This window comes from Aquarana catesbeiana, linkage group LG01 (genome assembly GCF_042186555.1).
Source record: "Aquarana catesbeiana isolate 2022-GZ linkage group LG01, ASM4218655v1, whole genome shotgun sequence".
Lineage (NCBI taxonomy): Eukaryota > Metazoa > Chordata > Amphibia > Anura > Ranidae > Aquarana > Aquarana catesbeiana.
In genome coordinates, this window is record NC_133324.1 from 59,152,285 (window position 1) to 59,164,593 (window position 12,309).

The 12,309-nt window shown below is 42.4% G+C and overlaps 1 protein-coding gene across 2 annotated transcripts in view; it reads left to right on the top strand.

Moving 5' to 3' along the window:
• LOXHD1 (lipoxygenase homology PLAT domains 1) overlaps nt 1-12,309 on the top strand; it is a 359,211-nt gene that overhangs the window by 158,220 nt on the left and 188,682 nt on the right. For both annotated transcript variants that reach the window (XM_073619032.1, XM_073619042.1), the window contains exons 11-12: nt 4,255-4,353; nt 10,977-11,125. In XM_073619032.1, coding sequence (XP_073475133.1) covers nt 4,255-4,353; nt 10,977-11,125 — 248 coding nt within the window. The remainder of the gene's footprint in view (nt 1-4,254; nt 4,354-10,976; nt 11,126-12,309) is intronic.

The following is a 12,309-nucleotide window of genomic DNA, read 5'->3' on the forward strand; positions in this document are numbered from 1 at the left end:
AAAACAATTGTTTTTATGTGTCCTGTTCACACTACAACACTGCGTTAACCTGTGTTGGGTTGTGTTAAAATGCAACATGTATGCATTTTAACGCACTGCAGATCAATACAGCATTGTAGTGTGAACAGGACACTTAAAAAGCAAGTGTTTTTTTTTTTATGTGTCTATGCGTTGACCTGGATTTTACAAGTACAATAAAATGCAGATCAGCGCAAGTCAACGTGCCTTAAAATGCACATAAAATGGATGGAAATGTACATCCATTTCTCAGCATTTTATCAGTCAGTGTGAATTCAGCCTTTGGGGCTGGGTTAAGGAAGCGGATCAACTGCACTTCAATTTTTTGGGTAAGGTCCTCTTAAGGGCCGGTTCACATGCGGTGCGCGAAACCCATGTTATGTGTGCATTTCCTACACTGCATTCAAAATGCACCTCACTTGTGATCTGGATATAGTGTTGATCTGGTATCAGTGTTAACTTAAAGACACCCCAAATGCAGTTCACAAATGCAGTGCCTTTACCTGCACTGGATCGCATGGCACAGTAGTACCATGTGATCCGTTTTTTGTGAGTTTTAATAAAGTAGTGCATGCCCTAAACTCTCGAAAACTTGTCAGAAGTGACTTGTGGTTAACTTATCCCGCCCCTCTTTTACCTTCTCCACCACCTCTTCTCTATTTTTTATTTCCTACTTTTTTCTTTATAAATTTATAAAGGGGAAAAATGAATAGGTCTTACCACATTGAAGTGGGGAGTACTCAGAATGGTCAGGGGTGGGTAGTGGGGTTCCCCAGGGTTCTGTGCTGGGACCAATCCTATTTAATTTGTTCATAAACGATCTGGAGGATGGGATAAACAGTTCAATCTCTGTATTTGCAGACGATACTAAGCTAAGCAGGGCAATAACTTCTCCGCAGGATGTGGAAATCTTGCAAAAAGACCTGAACAAATTAATGGGGTGGGCGACTACATGGCAAATGAGGTTCAATGTAGAAAAATGTAAAATAATGCATTTGGGTGGCAAAAATATGAATGCAATCTATAGACTGGGGGGGGAGAACCTCTGGGGGAATCTAGGATGGAAAAGGACCTGGGGGTCCTAGTGGATGATAGGCTCAGCAATGGCATGCAATGCCAAGCTGCTGCTAATAAAGCAAACAGAATATTGGCATGTATTAAAAAGGGGATCAACTCCAGAGATAAAACGATAATTCTCCCACTCTACAAGACTCTGGTCCGGCTGCACCTGCTGTCCAGTTCTGGGCACCAGTCCTCAGGAGGGATGTACTGGAAATGGAGCGAGTACAAAGAAGGGCAACAAAGCTAATAAAGGGTCTGGAGGATCTTAGTTATGAGGAAAGGTTGTGAGCTCTGAACTTATTCTCTCTGGAGAAGAGACGCTTGAGTGGGGATATGATTTCAATTTACAAATACTGTACTGGATACAGCTAGTTGGTCAGTGAAGTGTGCCTTCAAAAATCCTAAGACATAGAAAAGCAGGCAGGTACACTCAGTCTGATATGTTATGGTATGTTTTCGTTTAAGTACCTCTTATATTATGTAATGAAGTGTTCTTCATGGTTGTTTTTTGTAATAAATGGCTGCTATGGCCATTTAGATCCCAAAAAGTAGGTCTGGTCTAAATTATTTAAATATATGTAAGGTGGAAGAAAAAGGAAAGGGGGGAAAATTGGTAAGTGGCATGGCAGCCGGTACTTGGGCAATACCCCAGTCATGTACCACTTTTGGATATCATAGTTCTCACCGTACAGTTTTCGTATGACCTGTTTTGTATCTCTCTGCTAGGAGAGCTACATTGTTTGATTCTTTGTCCTTGATTTCACTTTGCAATAAAAACTTATTAAGCAAGAAGTGACTGATGCAGATAGCAGAGGAAGGAGGCAGCAGACAGAAATGACACTTAGTGCACTGAATAGAGACCAGTACACACTATAGAGGGATATGCTTTGTTACAACCACTTTAAAGTGACACTTCACTCTCCCGATCAACCAGTGGTGGCCCATCCATTGGGGGGACAGGGGCACCGCCCCCCTAATCCATGCGTCCAGCCCCCTAATCCACATGCAGGGCACCGGCCACATGAATTTTAATGGGGTTTTTTTTTTTTTTTGAAGCACGTGATTCGAGCCAGAGTCTCTAATTGGCTTAAAAAAAGGGTGGGCTCGGGGCTCTGCGCCCTGAGCCCACCCAGTTGTGTGACAATAGCAAATTAATATTCGCTATTGTCTTCCCGATTCTCCTCCTGGCCAATCAGGAAGTGGATCCTGAAACCCGATTGACCGAGAGGAGAAACTACCGTATTGGCCGCCGAGGAGGAGGTGCAGGGGGAAGCCGCCGAGCAGGAAACACCGAGGAGGAGACGCAGGCCCGCGCCTTAGATGGGGTAAGTGCAGGGTTTGCCAATCGACCGAGACACGGGTGGGGAGGTGATTTTGACTGATGGACGGACCAAACAAATGCGAATGGGGGGTCAGGGGTTTGAATGACCGACCGGGGGGGGTAGGGTTGCCACCCTTTCTTCAAGCCAGACCCGAACACTTTAGCGGTGCAGGCCAATTTTTTTTCTCTTAGTATTCACTATAGTATTATAAAAAACCTTTGCGTGGCCCAAGGATAGTAGTAATGCAGCGCACATAGTGCACCGGCGCAAATTTGCTCTTGCTGACATCATCCCGTCCCATCCCTCAGTGATGCCGAACCCGCCCACGGACAGTCGCCCACATATTTTAATGTGATCATCTTGGCTACTTGAGGAGCCACAGCCCTGTCTGAATAATGTGTCCGGGTTTCAGGTGGGCTGAAACCCAGACAAATGATTCAAAACCTAGACTGTCCGGGTGAATTCTGGACAGGTGGCAACCCGGGGAGGGGGGGTGGCTGGTGTTTTTTTTGCCCCCCCCCCCCAAAAAAATGGAGCAACAGCCGCCACTGCAATCAACATCATGCTGCTAGCATTAGTAAACAGACAAGTAAATGTGATGTACTTTCCGCTTTTTTCTTACATTTCTTCAATAACGTCCTGATTTCTTGCCTAGGCAAATGATGTCGTACAACCCAGGAGTCTTTAGGAGAGGAGGAGGGGTTTTCTCAGCTAAGCACACTCTCCTACATGCATGCCTGAGCTAAGGGCAGATGGATTCCAGGAAGTAAATGCTACATGAATCATCTGCCCTTACTCAAGATGGCCACAGCCAGAAATGCTAGGGGAGTGATTTCTCAGCTAAATAAAGCATGGAGACATGGACGGATGGAGGGATTTTGCTTTGAATATTAAAAACGAATTAAATATCATTCTTGGTTTGTGGTGATGCAGTGAAGAGCCGCTTTAATGCGGACACGTCACCCAAAAGGGGAAGCTCGGCTTGTGTGCCTCCCCCCCGCCCCCTCAGGTGCCACATTTGGCACCTTGTGTGGGGGAGCGGGTACCTGGTTTTGACAGGTACCCGCTGCCACTTCCTGCTGAGTTTGCCGTGGCGAACACAGCTGGAAGTTTGGCCTTTGCCACAGCCGGCCCATTGAGAAAGCACAGCACGATTCATGCATACGCAGTAGGAAACCGGCTTCTTGCCCAAGATGGCGGCACTATCCCCTGAGAGCCGATTCAAGAATTGGCTGCGGTGAGGACACCGCGGGATCCCTGGACAGGTAAGTGCCCTAATAGTAAAAGGCAGCAGCTACAGAACTTAAAGCGGAACTTCAGTCATTTTTTCATCTTTCTATCTATTAAATCTTCTGCCCTTGTTATTTTAACTTTGGATAGTTAAACATTTTTTTCTGTAAATACCTTATAGAGCCCACTTCCTGTTTCTTGTCTGGTAAAAAGCCTAGGCTTATGATATCATCCACAGCTCTCTCTCGAGTTTGCCAGGAAGGAAGGGGGGATGAGTCATAAGAGGGTCAATGAGAGCTGCAGAGCTGGAGGTGTGCCTCTGTGTGTCTGTGTAAATCCAGGAAGTGAACAGGCAGCGGCTTCAACTGCCCACAGTTAAAATGGCTGCAGCCAGACTCAGGGTCGGGAGATTTCTGCAGCATATTTGGCAAGTGCAGAATCACATAATAATATGCAAAGTGGTTGGAGGGAAGCTTCAGAATAGCAAAGATGTTTTTGTTACAAATTATATGAGCAGACTGCAGTTCCTCCTAAATTTTTTGGGGGTGGGGGGCTGGAGCTCTGCTTTAAGGTGAATATAGATACAGCATCATAATAACCCAGATTTTTTTTTCTCTTTCAGTGAATAAATATATTGCCAGAGTGTTTACCGGATCTGCCAACGGAAGCGGGACAGACGCGGACGTCTTCCTGAACATATTCGGGGAAAATGGTGACACAGGTGCTGATTCATTTGGGTTTCATGCTTTGATCAGTGGGTGGGGCAAATAAACGTTTTTTCCATCTCATTGGGAACAATCAGTGTATGGAGGGACATGGCAGAATTATCTCTGCTGGAGACTGCCTGGAAACTCAAAACTCTGGCCTTCCCTTCAGTCTTGCACAGTTGTACCGGCTCCTCTCCTGTACTGAAACTGCTTACTGCACACTGTGAGCTTCTCACAGAAGCGGCAGCAAGGCAAAGCCCACCTCATTTCCTAGCTGGAGGGGGACATCCAGCAACATCTAGCACTTTCCAGGGCCAGGACAAGGGGTGGGCAAGCAGGAGGGGTGGCTGCCCTGGGCAATGTGTTATCATGAGAGAGGGGGTGTGGTGCCACAAGAAAATGGGGCGGGTAGGGGATTTGTGTTGGGAGGAGGAATTTGGGGGGCAGCAGGGGGTACAAGGGGACATTTAGGGGGGGGGTGTGCTTGGAAAGTGATTTGAGGGGATTTGTGTTGGGAGGGGGTGCGGGAAGAGGATGTGTGCTAGGAGTATGGATTTGGGGTGTTTGTGCTAGAAGAGGTGATATAGTATGAGAGATGGGGGGACCACAAGGAGATTGGGGGGGGATTATGTGTTGGGTAGTGGAATTTGGGGGGCAGCAGGGGGTAAGAATTGTTCTAGGAGGAGAATTTGGGGGGTGCTAAGAAAGGTGATTTGGGGGGATTTGTGTTGGGAGGGGGAGAAAGGGGACTTGTGCTAGGAGGGGACATTTTTGGGGGGGATTTGTGCCAGTAGGGATGATTGGAGGGGATTTGTGCTACGAGGGGAAATTTGAGAGGGGGGGGGCGCAGTGTGGCAGTGGCGGGGCACAGAAGGCCCATTTCTGTCTAATAATTGCAAGGCCTCATTCACAGCAAGGCCGCACGCTGCCAAAAATGAGTGCATATTTTCAGTGGGTATTGCTGAGTTTTGGGATCAGCTGCGGCCAGGAAGGCTGACAAGTGCTGCAGCTTCTCCCAGGTAAATGAACAACTGAGGTGTTATATGTTACATAGTTGCATAGATAGTCAGGTTGAAAAAAGACACAAGTCCATCTAGTTCAACCATAAAAATAAATAAAAAATAATATCAAACAATCCCATATACACAATCCTATACCCACAGTTGATCCAGAGGAAGGCGAAAAACCCCAGCAAAGCATGATCCAATTTGCTAAAGCAGGGAAAAAAATTCCTTCCTGACCCCCCGAGAGGCAATTAAATTTTCCCTGGATCAACTTTACCTATAAATGTCAGTACCCAGTTATATTATGTACATTTAGGAAAGAATCCAGGCCTTTCTTAAAGCAATCTACTGAGCTGGAGATGAAATCTCTTTTCCTCTAGACATAAAGAGTGCCCCCTTGCGGCTCTGTGTTGACCGTAAAGTGAATAACTCAACACCAATTTCACTATATGGACCCCTTATATATTTATACATGGTGATCATATTCCCCCTTAATCTCCTCTTCTCAAGAGAGAATAAATTCAGTTCCTCTAATCTTTCCTCATAGTTGAGCTCCTCCATGCCTCTTATCAGTTTGGTTGCCCTTCTCTGCACTTTCTCCAGTTCCCCGATATCCTTTTTGAGAACTGGTGCCCAAAACTGAACTGCATATTCCAGATGAGGTCTTACTAATGATTTGTACAGGGGGCAAAATGATATCTCTCTCTCTCTGGAGTCCATACCTCTCTTATACAAGAAAGGACTTTGCTCACATTGGAACCCACAGCTTGGCATTGCATGTTATTATTGAGCTTATGATCTACCAAAACCCCCAGATCCTTCTCCACTATGGATTCCCCCTTTTGTACCCCCCCAGTTGTACTCCCACTAGTATATATGATGCATGCATATGCTTAACCCCCAAGTGCATAACTTTACATTTATCAACATTAAACCTCATTTGCCACTTAGTTGCCCAATTAGACAGTGCATTGAGGTTGGCTTGTAAATTGGAGACATCATGTAAAGACGTTATTCCATTTCATAGCTTAGTGTTATCTGCAAAGACTGAAAAGGTACTTTTAATCCCAGACCCTATATCATTTATAAAGATATAAAAAAGTTAGGGTCCCAGCACTGAACTTTGGGGTACACCACTGATAACCTTAGACCATTCAGAGTAAGAATCATTAACCACTACTCTCTGAATTCTGTCTTTTAGCAGTTTTCTATCCATTTACAAACTGATATTTCCAAGCCTGTAGACTTTACCTTACACATGAGCCGTGTGTGGGGAACTGTGTCAAACGCTTTTGCAAAATCCACGTCCACAGCCACCCCTCTGTCCAAGGTTTCACTTACCTTTTTATAAAAAGAAATCATTTCTTTGACAACTTCTGTCTTTCATGAATCCATGCTGTCTGTTGCTTAAAATATTTTTTTCCAGCAAGAACTCGTCTATGTGGTCTTTTTTTAAAAACTCTCCAGTATCTTCCCGACTATAGAAGTTAAACTAACAGGTCTATAGTTACTTGGTAAAGACTTTGTTCCCTTTTTAAATATGGGCACCACATTGGCCCTTCGTCAATCCAGCGGTACTATTCCAATCATTAATGAGTCCCTAAAAATTAGATACAATGGCTTTGAAATAACAGAGCTCAATTATTTTAGGCTCTTTATCCACCTTTATTCTGTCTAAATATTTCTGGACAAGATCACTTTTGAGCCATTGTGGATCATTTGGGGCTGTGTCACTACCACCCCCATTATGGCCATGAGCTCCCCCATGCTTCTTTGTATACACAGAGCTGAAGAAAGTATTAAGTAAATTTGCCTTCTCTTTGTCCCCAGTCACCCACTCTAGATTATTTTGTAAAGGGCCTACATGCTCAGACCTGACCTTTTTACTATTAATATATTCGAAGAATTTTTTGGGGTTTGCCCTACTATCTTTTGCAATCTGTCGTTCGTTTTGAATTTTTGCGTCCTTGATTTCCTTTTTACATATTCTGTTATATTCTTTGTAACATTTAAATGACAATAGTGTTCCTTCATTTTTATATTTTTTTAAAGCTCTTTTCTTATCGTTTATAGCTTTTTTAACTTTGGCCGTGAGCCATATAGGTTTTATTTTTTAGCCTTTTAAACTTATTGCCCATGGGAATATACTTTGCAGTGAGTTCACAAACAGTCTTTCTGAAGAATTCCCATTTCTGCTCTGTGTTCATCTATGCCAATATTTCCTCCCAGTCTAAATCCTGGGGAGCAGCCCTCATTATTGGAAAATTTGCTCTCTTAAAGTTAAGTGTTTTTATCTTTCCCGTATGTGTTTTTTGCTTACAGCTAACATCAAATGAAATCATGTTATGGTCACTGCTACCCAGATGTTCCTTTATATGAACATTAGTAATAAGCTCTGCATGGTTTGAGATTACCAGAACCAGCAGAGCATCATTCCTAGTTTGGGCCTCAATAAACCAGACCATAAAATTGTCTTGTAATAGGTCTATACATTTTTGTCATTTAACTGTCCCAGCAGTGCCATTACTCCAGTCACTTTCTGAGTAGTTAAAATTCCCCATTATTATCACCGTCCTAGCCCTTGCAGCCCTTTCCATCTGTGCAAAGAGCTCAGTCTCCACCTCCTCAATAACATCGGGTGGTCTATAACAAACTCCAATGATTAACTTTGAACTACGTCCATTTATATGCAGTTCCACCCATAATGCTTCAGACTCATCACACTCTCCATCAACTAGGTCCTCTTTCACACTCACTTTGAGATCACTTCTCACATAGAGACAGACCCTGCCACCTTTCCTTTTTACCCTGTCTCTCCGAAAGATAGCATAGCCAGGAATATTAATAGCCCAGTCATGTGAGGAATGAAGCCAAGTTTCAGCAATACCAATTAGATCATAGCTCTCCTCGTGCAGCAGAGCTTCCAATGCACCTATTTTGCTTGGCAGACTTCTGGCATTGGGAAAAAAACACTTTAATGCATTACTACATTTTGCTCTGGTGTTTTGAAAATCTTTTTTAGTAGTACAAACAGCACTATAATTTCCAATGGTTGTTTGCAACATGGGAACTTTCTTGTCACCTGCCATAACCCTCCCCCATCTATCCCCATTCCACCCTCCATAAATGTCTGACTCTTAACTGACCTGTCTGCCCGATTGAATTCTAGTTCTCTCTCCCCCTCAATCCTAGTTTAAATACTCCTCCAACCTTCCCATAAACCTCTCCCCCAGCACAGCAGACCCCTTTCCATTCAGGTGCAAATCATCTTTAGCATATAGGTTGCACCCCAATGAGAAGTCAGCCCAGTGCTCTAGAAACCCAAGCCCTTCCTTCTTAGGCTCCATTCACACTAATGCGTTTTTTGATGCATTTTGCATTTTGCAGAAATGCATGGGAATTTTTTAACATGGGTTCCTATGGAACATGTTCACATCAATGCATTTTTGTACCTCTGCATTTTTGGAAAGGATCAGGGACTTTTTTTCATGCAAAATGCAGCATTTTACATGTAATAGAATTCAATGGACCAGCATCAAAACCGCAAGTACAGCGTTTTTGCGGCGTTTTTGACGCGTTTTATGGCGTTGTTTTTTTTTTTTTTTTAGACCGTATAAAGTCTAAAAAAAACTGTAAAAAAAAAATGCAAAACGCGGCAAAGATGCCGCAAAAAATGCTGCAAAAACGTTGCTCAAAAACGCAGCAAGCACCACAAAAAACACTGCAGAAACGTTCAAGAGCAACATGCATAGATGTGAATCGAGCCTCACACCAGATCTTAGGCTGGATTCACACCTATGCAGTTTTAGTGCTTTTTGCATTTTGCAGATTTGCACTACAGTCCATTTACCATGGTTTCCTATTGAACACATTCTGAAGTGCAAATCTGCAAAATGCAAAAAGCACTAAAACTGCATAGATGTGAATCCAGCCTAAGGCCTAGTTGACACCTATGCATTTTTTAGTGCTTTTTCAGTTTTGCAGACACACACTACAGTCCATTTAACATGGGTTCCTATGGGTCACATTCACATCTGTGCATTTTATGGAAAGGACAAAGGGGATCAAAAACGTGTATTGAAAAACGCAAAATGTACCTGGAATATACAAACTGCAACCTGCATAGGTGTGAACCAGGTCTAAGGCTTGATTCACACTAATGCATTTTTTGATGCTTTTTGTATTTTGCAGAAATGCAGGGAATTTTTTAAACATGGGTTCCTATGGAGCACATTCACATCAATACATTTTTGTGCCTCTGCGTTTTTGGAAAGGGTCGGGGACTTTTTTCCTGCGGAATGCAGCATTTTGCATGTAATAGTCTTCAATGCAAGTACATAAAAATGTGTTTTTACCATGATTTTACTACGATTTTCCTGCGATTTACGTTTTGTGATTTGTGTCTTTTTTTTGAGTCATCAGCTGTAAAAAAAAATTTGTCGGCTAAAAAAAAATCACGAAAAAAAAAAAAAAAGCATGGGTCCCCCCCCTCAGTCCATACCAGGCCCTTCACTCTGGTATGGATTTGATGTCACCTGGAGAGCCCGCCCCTTGTGACGTCACAAGGGGGCGGGCTCTCCCGGTGATATCATCGAATGGGCACGCTCCATGGCTACATAAGAGATGTCAGACAGCGGGGGGGGACGTCACAACAGAGGAAGACAGCATCAGGACAAGAGCGTACTTTTTCATTTTTAGCGGGTAACCGGTAGCGAGAAAGAAGACAGAGCTTTTTTTTTTAAATAAAGGACTTGTCAAAATGTCTCTTGTTTTTTTTTTTACATTTCACAGCTTTTTTTAGTGAATGGGTAGGGGTACAATATGCCCGATACACATTCATATGGCCGGGATCTGGGGGCCGCCTTGTTAAAGGGGGCTTTCAGATTCCGATAAGCCCCCCACCCACAGACCCCAACAACCACCGGCCAGGGTTGTCAGGAAGAGGCCCTTGCCCCATAGATGTGAATCGTTCCCAAGGGACAGATGAGCGTCCCTGGGTGCAGAAAGTTTTCAGTCATTTAGGCTCTTAGGCTTAGGCTATATTCACACTTATGCAGTTTCCTTTGGAGCGTTTCTGTATTGCGTTTTGCTGTGCTTTTTGCATTTTTTTACAGCGATTTTAACCCGATTATGCCACGATTTGCACTTTTATGCTTTTTTTTGGGCAAATGTGTTGTTGGGCAGATTGAAAATCGTGGCAAAATCGCGGTAAAAATGCACTACATGCTTTTCTACAGCTTCTCCATTGAAGTCTATTGAACCAAAAACACAAAAAAAAAGCATCATTTTGCGATTAAAAAATTTCCCTGACCCTTTCCAATAATGCAGAGGCACAAAAATGCATTGATGTGAAACCCATGTTAAAAAAAAAAAAACATGAAAAAAAAACACATTGGTGTGAATGGTGCTTTGTGGCCTATTCACAGTGGTGCACTAAAAACACGGAATGTGAAATGCATATTATGTTTTTACCACATTTTTAATGTGTTGTGTTAAAATGAAATGTACCACATATGCATTTTAGATGCGTTTTGCGTGCATTTTCATCCCTTGCTCTCTAAAAAAAATTGACATGCGCCTCACAAAACGCAACGTGGTCAGCAGTTATCTTCATGTATGTTTTCTCCAATCAGGGGAAAGGAGGCTGGACAACGACAAGAACAACTTTGAGAAAGGATCGGAAGACAAGTTCACCATCGATGCACCAAACTTGGGAAAACTTCGGAAAATCACCATCGGCCACAACAACAAGGGAGGGTCAGCTGGGTGGTTTCTGGAGAAGGTAATCTGATGGGTATTTTACAGAAAAGTTTGGTAATGGGAAAAACCAAGGGCACCACCGTCCCATATTAGGCAAATACCCAAAATGGAAAAAAGCGGGATGCCAATACATGAATCCAAACCAATGTATAAAATTAACATTTTCATTAACACAATTAAACCTTAAAAAACATTTTAAGGGCCCTTTCACACAGAGTTTTTTTTTTTGCGTTAAAAAAGGCGCCTGAAAAAATCAAGGAAAATGCTTCCATTTAAAATGAATGAATGTATGCACACTGGAGCGATGCTTGCAGCATCTTTGGCGCATGTTTGGGGGGGAAAAACCCCCACCAAAAAAATGCACCTTCCCATTGAAAGCAATGGAAGATGCAGTAAAAGCGCCTGTGATGTCTTTTTGGTGCGGTTTTTAAGTCACGTGTCCTTTAAAAACCGCACTACAAATGCTTTAAATTCGCGGGAAAAAAATGCATATTTTTGCAGCAGATCAGTGCGAAAGTGCCCTAAAAGACGCAAATACAAGAGTCCAGTGTTAATTTAGTCGACTAAAACAACTAAAACATTTTAGTTGACTAAAATGACTAAAACATTTTAGTCGACTAAATGAATACTATTTTAGTCGACTAAAATACGACTAAAACAATTGAGATGACTAAAATACGACTAAAACTAAAAGCCATTTTAGTCAAAAGACTAAAATGAGACTAAAACTAAAATGCCACTTTAGTCAAAAGACTATGACTAAAACTAAATTGCAATTAATGAAATGTACTGGAGATTTTAGTCGACTAACTACGACTAAAACTAAAACAATTGCAGAAGACTAAAATGGGACTAAAACTAAAATTCCATTTTAGTCCTAATACTAAAATTAACACTGCAAGAGTCTAGACCTGTGCACTGCTGAAAAATGTGTTTGTTTTCCTTTTCGTTTCATTCGTTTTAGTTTTTTTTTGTTTTTCAGGTCATTCGTTATGATCGCAATTCGTAAATTCATAGAATTCTAAAATTTGCATATTTGTAAAGTTAGTTATTATTAGCTAGTTAGTTCGTTATTCTTTCGAATTTTCGGATTTTCTTTCTTATTTTCATTTATAGAGATCCAAGACCCATAAGTTGCCAACATCCCAATTTAATCAATATTATATAGGAAAGTATCCCCCAAAGAGATACTAAGGAACTTTAAAG